General features: G+C 48.6%; 1 protein-coding gene across 1 annotated transcript; it reads right to left on the bottom strand.

Annotated features, from left to right (window-relative positions):
• Positions 1 to 336: 336 nt before the first annotated feature.
• Positions 337 to 6,021, bottom strand: LOC117506265 (inactive dipeptidyl peptidase 10-like; the record flags this gene model as incomplete). Its single annotated transcript, XM_034165760.1, has 8 exons — positions 5,758 to 6,021; positions 5,073 to 5,154; positions 3,201 to 3,321; positions 2,967 to 3,121; positions 2,787 to 2,884; positions 929 to 1,052; positions 519 to 560; positions 337 to 441 (listed from the first exon to the last, which is right to left on the bottom strand). Coding segments are annotated over exons 2-8 (687 nt in total), but the record flags the coding sequence as incomplete, so codon positions are not given.
• Between the last annotated feature and the right edge of the window lie 4,692 nt (positions 6,022 to 10,713).

Below are 10,713 nucleotides of genomic sequence, written 5' to 3'. Positions count from 1 at the left end.
CCAAAGCACTTAAAGGTTTCATTATTCATTCACTCACACTGGTGGTGGTGAGCTACTAGTGTAGCCACAGCTGCCCTGGGGCAGAAACATAGCTGCCATTCTACGCCTACGGCCCCTTGACCACCACCTCATTCATACGCAGGCAAGGTGGGTTAAGTGTCTTGCCCAAGTACACAACGGCAACATTGCAGATTTTTGACTTGTTGTGAGCTGGATTCGAACCACCGACCCTTTGGTCACAAGACGGCTCACTCTACCAACTGAGCTTTTGCTGCCCCAATGTATGAGGCCTAATACATGTCAGATTCATAAAATAAAAGTGAATCTAAAAGTTACCTGGGCAGAGAAGCTTGCAATGTGCTGAAACTCTCCACGTGCCCCCTGATTTGCTGGTAGGATCATATAAAACATAGACCCATCAGAGGAAAACAGTGGTACGTCCTGTTAAGACAAAAAAAGAAATCGGTTCAAGACAGCATCCTATGTCAGAAAACCTTTGCAGCATGAGCAGCTCCTACCTGCCGCTGGTTTTGCATGACGTCCATGGCCCCTTTATGTTTCTGAGAAATGAGAAATTGTTGGCACAGTTTACAAACCAGCACCACTGATTTCAGCCGCATTGGAAAAATAAAGATGATTATGGTTATGAATTATTAAACATGGCACTGAAATATATAATTGGCAATGGGTAAATAAAAATCTGTGTGGATTAGAAAAGGGGAACAAGCAATAACGGAGTGAATTACATCAGCATTCTCATGGAGAAAGTTATTAATCCAGCCAGTCAAGATTTGAGAGCTTAAGGAAATCAATCCTAAATCCCCACATCCCAACTCTGCTTAGAATAAGACATATTCTATTATATTCTTGTGTCCATACTGTATATTTGATTGGCCTGTTGGTTTATTAATGTGTGATTACCACTCACCTCTGAGCATGCCCCTGTGGTGGCTTCACACACACACAGCACCGACTGGTTCTGGGGACGATTCAGCCAACGAACAGCAAGGCGAGTGCTGCTGATCCATGTCACCATGGAGATGTAGCTCTCTCTAAAGTGTATAAAAATATGGACAACAAAGGTAGAAAAGTAAAAGTTGCCTGACCGATGTATCATTTTTCCGATAATATCTGTTGTGAAAGTGTAGGTACACGGACCCACAACAGGGGGCGCAATGAACGGACAATGGAGAAAAGTAAGAACAAGTTTTACTGTTGTGAAAATAGCACAACTGATACAACAATTAGCAATTTGGAGATGTAAGCCGAAATCTGCTGGTGTCTTGTGGGCAGGCCCGAAGGTAGGAGACGTCCGTCCTAGTTGAACCGGAACCACCCAGATCTCCTCTGCCACCGAAACCCAGAAGTACTGGAACAGCCAAGTCCCGAATTCCCAGGTGGCCACTGCCTCCGCTCGTCGGATCCGGTACTGCTGGCGGGAAAGAACACAAACACACAGGGTGGGATGCGACCGCACCCGGTAGATGAGAGGGGCAAAGCCGCCTCCACCTCTTGTCACACTGAAGCAGGAAAGGTGAGTACTTATCTGAACACAGATATATGTTGCAGAGGTGATTACCTGAAACTCAAGGTGATATCTCGGCACTGAGGTGGAGACGCTGTCCTGCTGATATACCTCCGTACTGAGTGAAGTCAGCTGTGTCCAGTAATGGGTGACAGCTGTCACCCTGGCTGCTCTCATCAGGCGGCGGCGCCCTCTGGTGCCTGGAGCCCGCACTCCAGGCAGGGCGCCCTCTGGTGGTGATGGGCCAGCAGTACCTCCTCTTCAGCGGCCCACACACAACAATATCGGCCAATATGAGCCTTTCACAGCCACCCAGTCTCACGGCAAGTCGTGATTCAGCAGCACAAAATATACATTAATCTATGGGTTCACGATATTGTCACGAAAAGCACTTCGTTTTCGTCACGGCAGCACAAATTAATTCTAATTCATTCTGTGATGGCTGCACGAAATTAAAAGTGAAACAGGGGGGTCAGGGTGGTTATGGTTAGAGTTGGGGGTAGGAGTAGGAGTAGGTTATGGTTAAGGTTGGGGTAGGAGTAGGGTTAGTCATAGTGAGTTAAAAAAAAACCCCATCACGAAAATTTGAATCATTTTGTGATGGGAGCATGAAAAAAAAAAACGTGAGACTGGGTTGTTCAATATTTTACAGTTTTGATTGTCCGGCGGCATTGTTTACAATGCTGTCAAGCATGGCTGGGACCCCCATCACCTTGGTCACATTAGTTACAAGAGGAAAAGGCAAAGCAACCAGTTTCCATTCATTTTCAATCAGTGGATGTTTTATAGCTATAAGAGACAAGTGGTTCCTATGCTGCAAGCTAGGCGGGGCTAAAATAGACAAGAAACCTATTTTATGCAAATGCTACGCAACACAACATGTCGACTGCCAATCTGAGTGAAGGCACAGTGATAAACATTGGTTAGTTGGTGGTTCTATTCACATATATTTCTAATAATGTTTATGTTTAAACTGTGAAACATCAACCCTCAATTACATTTCTGTGTCAGAAGGGTTTGATAATGAAATGTTGGGAATCCTTGACATTTTTTATGTATATTTCAGTACGCATATCAGTATCGTAACTTTTTTACTCTCTTGTATCAGTATCGGACCCCTCAAAATCCATATCAGTCGGGCTCTTTCACAATGTGGCGCAAACAAGCAGAAAAAAAAAGCAGTGGAGAGGAAATGATGGGACAAGAGAAGAGGAGCGTTTAATATCTTGAAAGTTTATTCTGTTTGAGAAAGATGTGCTACCTGGTCCTGACAGAGTCGGGAGGAATCATCTCCAAGGTGTGAGCTGGGCCGTACAAATTTACGACAAACAGGCTCACTGAGGGGACACTTGAGCCGGCCTGAGAGGAAAGAACAAAAGAAAATCAAATAAGATAACAAATTATGCTCATTTAAAGTGAATTTGTACAACTTTGAAGTCACCTTGGGGTACGGGAAGACCATATTGGAGGGGTAAATACCACCCAGGAATTGAGGTATTTCCATCACAGGTGTGGCAGAGTTGTTGATGGTGAGGTATGCCAACCGAGCGCCATCAACAGACCACCAGTGGGCAACATTTGCCAGGAGCACTTCCTCTGTTTCAAAGCATTTTATGATTATTCTAACACTGTTTCCATTTTTTTACCCCAAACTCTGAGTGTGACTACATCATACCTTCATAGGTCCAGTCAGAGATCCCATTCACCACATTCTTCTCCTGGTCAGTCAGCGTGAGATGCAGGGGTTTGTGGGTTACACTCGGCTTATAATAGATATCCCCTTCAAACACGTAGAGCTGGTATGAGCGTAACACAGACAAAGAGTGTGAAACCATTATCAAAGACACGGCAAATCACAGGCTTCATCTCTGACTGCCAAAGTCGAGTGCGAATCAGTGGTTCTTAAAAGTTTGTGTGAATTAGCTGATGAGCAGTAACAAAGGTCAGGTCAGATCTGCAAACATGGGGTCCTGTTTTGCCACATACACCACTACAGAAGAGTCCTGGATCCTGGCATACTCACGCCCCTGACTGTTGAAACCATATCAGCATGAACGTCCACTGAACCCTGTCCTTAATCCCTTTACCTCCAGGTACTTGTACGTAATGCAATGTCAGTTTTCTTCTATTTTGACAAATACTTCTGAGCACCAACTTTCAACATCTTCTGTGAAATGCTAAATATAGACAATCCATGTTGAAACAAAACTAAACAAACTATGATCAAAGGATATGAATGCATTGTGTTAAAGGTTTGCATTACTTCTTTATAGTCAACCTGGAAACTTTTAAGACAACCGAGGTGTTAGATGGTAAATGGATTTCATTTATACAGCGCTTTTCAATCTCTCAAAGCACTTTACAATGATGCCTCAGACACCTAGATGTCATGCAAGACACTCAACTGAACACCGGGAGCACCTTGGGGATTAAGGACCTTATCCAAGTGATTTTCTGGCCTGACCAGCTCTCTAGCCCACTGACAGCGTGGACGATCCATGCCTGTGGTGCTGACACCTATGTGGCTACAACCATGAGTGCAAATGAAGGTCGACTACAGCTGTTGCAAAACAGACAATGCTCAAAGACTGGATCTGAAGACCCAATTCCCATCTGTGTGGACTTAATAATTCTCTGTGTGAATAATTCTCAAAAATTTTGATGTCCCTCTGTATTGTTAAAAATGTTTTTTATTAGTACGACCTAAGCAGAGGGTCGCCCCTTTGAGTCTGGTCTGCTTGAGGTTTCTTCCTCAATATCATCAGAGGGAGTTTTTCCTAACCACTGTCACCTGTGTGCTTGCTCTAGGGGTTGGTAAGGTTAGACCTTATTTGTGTGAAGCGCCTTGAGGCAGCTTTGCTGTGATTTGACACTATATAAATTAAATTAATTAAATTAACCTTTAGACCTTCACCTCTGCATTTATCATTATAGATTGATGATGTTGCTGTATTGTAAGACAAAATGTCATAAGTCCTATATAGGTCCTGAGGACTATTGGCGCCAATCAGATGCTTATCTCTGGATTCTGTACTGTGAAGCTGGTCTACAACTCTCGCTGGACAGGATGCCAGTACAATGAGAGTTATTAACCCAACCAAAATCAGTTAACATTTACAGCTGGGTAGAGTGAGACAATGCAGAATAAGCATTGTGTTCAAGAGCACAATTAGTGTGATCAGGAATCCAACCCAGGTCTACATATTGGTAGTCCAATCCCATATCTCATGACTTACTTTAAATTGTAAGAACTAGGCTACAAAATAAAAATAATATTAAATGCAATGCAGCATTGCAGGATTGTCAGACATTGGCAGAGGTATGCACACTCCAAATGCTCTTCTAGTATCCGATATCCTTAAAGCTGTGGGGGTCTGTCATCGTGAAACTGATTTTAAAGGGAGTTTCTATTCATCTTATTTGTGTGTGTTGCCATTCAACAGATTGCAAAGGCTGAGAAAGCCTTCTGATTTCAGGCAGATAGAGCTGATGCTGATGACATGGTTGTGAACAACAACAACATAAAAGATCACTTAAATCAGTTTACCAGCTGGTTCCCTTGAGGTCCCCAAGAAGCATACTGCAGCATCGCTTTTTCACTCTCTGGAGAGTGAAGATCCAAGAGATCCCTGGAATACACACAGAAAGTCAGAAAAAAAAATCCCCCATTAGCAACAACTGCCCTATTTTGAAGATACTAGTGGATACAAAGAGGCTCTCTGAGCTTCATCCCATACCCTGGCCTTGAGTTTTGCTGAGGACAAAAGAGCAAAATGCAGAGAGGGAAAACCAAACAGAGAATGGAGTTGCATCATGCAAAAGCACAGCATTTTTTCTTTGTATTACATTCCCATATGTCTAGCTGCACTTTTTCATCTCCAGAACAGGCAATCATTTCCCTTTAAGAAATACTCAGGCACCAATCAATACTGCAGGTTCTTTAGAGATCCCTTTGAGAACCATTCCCGCGAGGTGCAAGATCCACAGTTTCTCACTGACAGAATGCAGATTATGAATCTCAGGCAGTGAATCTGAATGCGTTGTGTGCACTGGGATATGGAACCTGGAAAGAACACTGATGAATGAATGCATGTCTGACAGAAACATGAGATTCTGATTCAATGAGACACACTTTTGGGGAGGGGGATGTTTTTTCAGTCTGTGGGTCTGCTTGCATACGTAACGCTCATGCCCAGTGCAGCCCATGCATTAGCATTCATGGTCATACCTACCCATTAGCTACACTGTAGATGGTATAGGAGGCTGAGAAGGACTGAGAGAACACCTGAAAGAGGTAGAGGATATCATGCACACAAGTGCGATGCACTTAGATGACAGCACGCTCGCTCACACATTTTAGAACTCATGCATTATGCACTGTAAGTGAAATATAGAGTTTACTGCACAGAGGACATGTGTGCAGTTAAAGGGGTCGTATAGCTTTGTAATCTACTGCTTACAATTTCAGGTATATTTTGGATTTTAAGTTAAATGTCCTCAAAGTCCTACAATTCAGCATGCAGCCCTGTAATTAGCAAATAAGCCTAAGCCTAGATTTCTGTTAGTATTCACATAACAAGCAAAGGTCCAAATACAAACTGTTACGTAAAGGCTGAGTGGATCATTGTAATTTGATTGGTGGGTTGTGTGTCACGTGACACGGATTATTTGTACCATTTGCCGTTGTGTTTCATTGACCGTGCAATAGTTCTTTTTTAGCGTGCAATTTTGGTGCTATATGAAATGTGCTATTGCACGCCTGACCACCGCGTGCACTCACACTACCAAGGGCGGTGTTTAGTTAAACACAGCAGAGTGTGTTTTGTTGGCGGATGACAACTTGAAGGAGCTAACTGACACTGCTAATTGTTCTAACACACACACACACAAAAAAACAAATCCACTACGCTGTAAGCCATCTGGAGGCATGAAGAGCTGTTAGGATGAAAAGCTGGACACATTTCTGACGTGACTTTTTGCTGGACTGAGTAAGTACACAGAGTCCTTTTTTTTTTGGAAGTACACTAAGTCAGTGCACGGCATCACGGATTACATTGTCGCAATTTTGGAATCCAGTTTAAAGTTCGTGTTGGACTCTTAAGCACCAGCAGAACACCAAAATGTAAGCCCCTTTTCTGTTGTTTACAAATTAATAAAATATTTTAGCTGTTATATAAAACAAATAATGAATGTTTTTCTATTCTTTCAATAGAACAAATATTTAATTTGGTGAGTTGAATGTTCCATTCAACTTGGCCAAGTTGAATGGAACATTCCAGCTTTCACTGTTGTGAAAGTGTAGGAACACGGACCCACAACAGGAGGCGCAATGAACGGACAATGGAGAGAGTAAATAACAAGATTTACTACTGAAACAAGCACGAGTAATACAACAAACACAATTTGGGGTCGAATCCGCTGGTGTCGTGTGGGCAGGCTCGAAGGTAGGAGACGTCTGTCTCAGTCGAACCGGAACCACCCAGATCTCCTCTGCCACCGAACCCTGGAAATACTGGAACCGCCAAGTCCCGGATTCCCAGGTGGCCACTGCCTCCGCTCGTCGGATCCGGTACTGCTGGCAGGAGAGAGCAACAACACACAGGAGTGGATGAACGCACCCAGTAACAGAGAGGGGAGAAGCCGCCTCCACCTCTTGGCAAAGTATAGCAGGAAGGTGAGTACTTATCCAAAGAATGAGGTTTTCAGTAGTCACCAGTCCTGAAAAAGGTTTTAACAGTCTTAGCTGAGGATGCAATGTATAGCTGCAGAGAATACTACCTTGGTCTTAGGCGATATCTCGGCACTGAGGTGGAGACGCCGTCCTCCTGATATACCTCGGTGCTGAGTAGAACAGCTGTGTCTGGTGATGGGTGACAGCTGTCACCCAGGCTACTCCCATGATGCGGCAGCGCCCTCTGGTGCCTGGAGCCCGCACTCCAGGCAGGGCGCCCTCTGGTGGTGGTGGGCCAGCAGTACCTCCTCTTCAGCGGCCCACACAACAGGACCCCCCCCCTCAACGGGCGCCTCCTGGCGCACGACCGGGCTTGTCCGGATGGCGTCGGTAGAAGTCGGCCAGGAGGGCCGGGTCCAGGATGAAGCCCTTCTTCACCCAGGAGCGCTCCTCGGGGCCGTACCCCTCCCAGTCCACCAGATACTGAAAACCCCGGCCCATCCGACGGACGTCAAGGAGCCGGCGGACAGTCCAAGCCGGTGCTCCGTCGATGATCCGGGCAGGAGGCGGCGCCGGACCCGGGGTGCAGAGGGGTGAGGTGTGAAGAGGCTTGATCCGGGAAACATGGAAGACTGGATGGATCCGCAGTGAGGCCGGAAGCTGGAGCCTCACTGCGGCGGGGTTGATGACCTTGAGGATCTTATAAGGTCCGATGTACCGTTCTTGCAGTTTTGGAGAATCAACCTGTAGGGGAATGTCCTTCGTGGACAACCAGACCTCCTGCCCAGGACGATACTTGGGGGCCGGGGCTCGCCCCCGGTCTGCATGTTTCTTCGCCCTCGTCCGGGCCTGCAACAAGGCAGAGCGGGCGGCCCGCCACACCCGACGGCACTTCCGTAGGTGGGCCTGGACCGAGGGCACACCGACCTCTCCCTCAACCACCGGAAACAAGGGGGGCTGATACCCAAGCACACCTCAAACGGGGAGAGGGCCGGTGGCTGATGACACTTGGCTGTTGTGGGCGTACTCGATCCAGGCCAGGTGGGTACTCCAGGCCGTCGGGTGCGCGGCTGTCACACAGCGAAGTGTCTGCTCCAGTTCTTGATTCGCCCCGCTCTGCCTGCCGTTGGTCTGGGGGTGGTACCCAGACGAGAGGCTGACCGTGGCCCCAGTTCCCGGCAGAAGCTCCTCCAGACATGTGAGGTGAACTGGGGACCGCGATCGGAGACGATGTCTGATGGTATGCCATGCAGACGGACGACGTGGTGGACCAGGAGGTCCGCTGTCTCCTGGGCCGTAGGGAGCTTCGGGAGGGCCACGAAGTGGGCCGCCTTGGAGAAACGGTCCACTATCGTGAAGACGACGGTGTTTCCCTGGGACGGCGGGAGACCCGTGACGAAGTCCAGGCCGATGTGGGACCAGGGGCGATGAGGCACGGGCAATGGCTGTAGCTGCCTGAGGTCTTCCTATGGTCGGCCTTGCCCCTGGCGCAGGTGGTACAGGCCTGGACGTAGTCCCGGACGTCGGTCTCCAGGGATGCCCACCAGAAGCGTTGCCGGACGACTGCCACGGTCCTTCGCACCCCTGGTGACAGGAGAGCTTAGAACCGTGACAGAAGTCCCAGGACTGCAGCTCTAGCCTCTGGTGGGACGTATAGTCTGTTTTTTGGTCCGTTTCCGGGGTCCGGGACACGGGTCAGGGCCTCCCGGACGGTCTTCTCCACGTCCCAGGTGAGGGCGGCCACGATAGCGGACTCCGGGATGATGGGATCCGGGGGATCCGACGGTTCCGTTTTGACCTCATCTTCGTGCACCCGGGACAATGCATCCGATCTCTGATTCTTGGTCCCGGGACGGTAGGTAATCCGGAAGTCAAAACGGCCAAAAAAACAGTGACCAGCGGGCTTGCCTGGGGTTCAGACGCTTGGCGGTTCTGATGTACTCCAGGTTCCGATGGTCAGTGAAAACCGTGAATGGCACGGCTGTTCCCTCCAACAGATGTCTCCACTCTTCGAGGGCCTCTTTCACAGCAAGGAGTTCCCGATTGCCGACGTCATAATTCCGTTCAGCGGGGGTCAACCTGCGAGAAAAATAGGCACACGGGTGAAGGACCTTATCGGTCTTCCCGCTCTGGGAGAGCACCGCTCCTATCCCTGAGTCCGAGGCATCCACTTCAACCACTAACTGGCGGCTAGGATCGGGCTGCACCAGAACTGGTGCAGACGAGAAGCGCCGTTTCAACTCCTTGAACGCGGCCTCGCACCGGTCCGACCAGGTGAAGGGAACTTTTGGAGAGGTCAGGGCTGTCAGGGGGCTAACTACCTGACTGTAGCCCTTAATGAACCTCCTATAAAAATTAGCAAAACCGAGGAACTGTTGCAGCTTCCTACGGCTTGTAGGTTGGGGCCAATCTCTCACCGCCGCAACCTTGGCCGGGTCCGGGACGACGGAGTTAGAGGAGATGATAAACCCCAGGAAGGACAAAGAAGTGCGGTGGAACTCACACTTCTCGCCCTTCACAAACAGGCGGTTCTCCAACAACCGCTGCAGGACCTGACGGACATGCCGGACATGAGTCTCAGGATCCAGGGAAAAGATGAGTATATCGTCCCAGATACACGAAGACGAACCGGTGCAGGAAGTCCCGCAGGACATCGTTTACCAACGCTTGGAAGGTCGCGGGAGCGTAGTGAGGACCGAACGGCATGACCAGGTACTCAAAATGGCCCAACGGGGTGTTAAATGCCGTCTTCCATTCGTCTCCCTTCCGGATCCGAACCAAATGATAGGCATTCCTAAGATCAAGTTTGGTGAAGATATTGGCTCCATGCAAGGGGGTGAACACCGAATCCAACAGGGCAACGGGTATCGATTGCGAACCGTGATTTCGTTCAACCCCCTATAGTCAATGCATGGACGAAGCCCGCCATCCTTTTTACCCACAAAAAAGAACCAGCACCCATCGGAGAGGTGGAATTCCGGATCAACCCGGCAGCTAATGAGTCCCGGATGTAGGTCTCCATTGATTCACGCTCCGGCCGTGAGAGGTTGTACAGCCTACTGGACGGAAACTCACTGCCTGGAACCAAATCAATGGCACAATCGTACGGGCGGTGAGGAGGAAGCGTGAGAGCCAGATCCTTGCTGAACACATCAGCGAGGTCATGGTACTCCGCTGGCACCGCCTTCAGATTGGGCGGGACTCGGACCTCCTCCTTAGCTTGGGAACCGGGAGGAACCGAGGAACCTAGACACTCCCGATGGCAGGTTTCGCTCCACTGAACCACTACCCCGGACGGCCAATCAATCCGGGGATTGTGCTTTAGCATCCATGGAAACCCTAAAACCACACGGGAGTGGCCTGAGTCACGAAGAACTCGATCACTCCCGGTGGTTACCTGACACCACCAGAGTTACTGGAGGTGTCTTATGTGTGATTGTGGGAATAGGGGACCTCTAGCGCCCGAACCTGCAAAGGCGAGGTAAGAGCCACCAGAGGGAGGCCTATCTCCCTGGCC

This window comes from Thalassophryne amazonica, unplaced genomic scaffold (assembly GCF_902500255.1).
Source record: "Thalassophryne amazonica unplaced genomic scaffold, fThaAma1.1, whole genome shotgun sequence".
Taxonomy (NCBI): domain Eukaryota; kingdom Metazoa; phylum Chordata; class Actinopteri; order Batrachoidiformes; family Batrachoididae; genus Thalassophryne; species Thalassophryne amazonica.
This window is presented reverse-complemented; position numbering and strand designations above follow the sequence as displayed.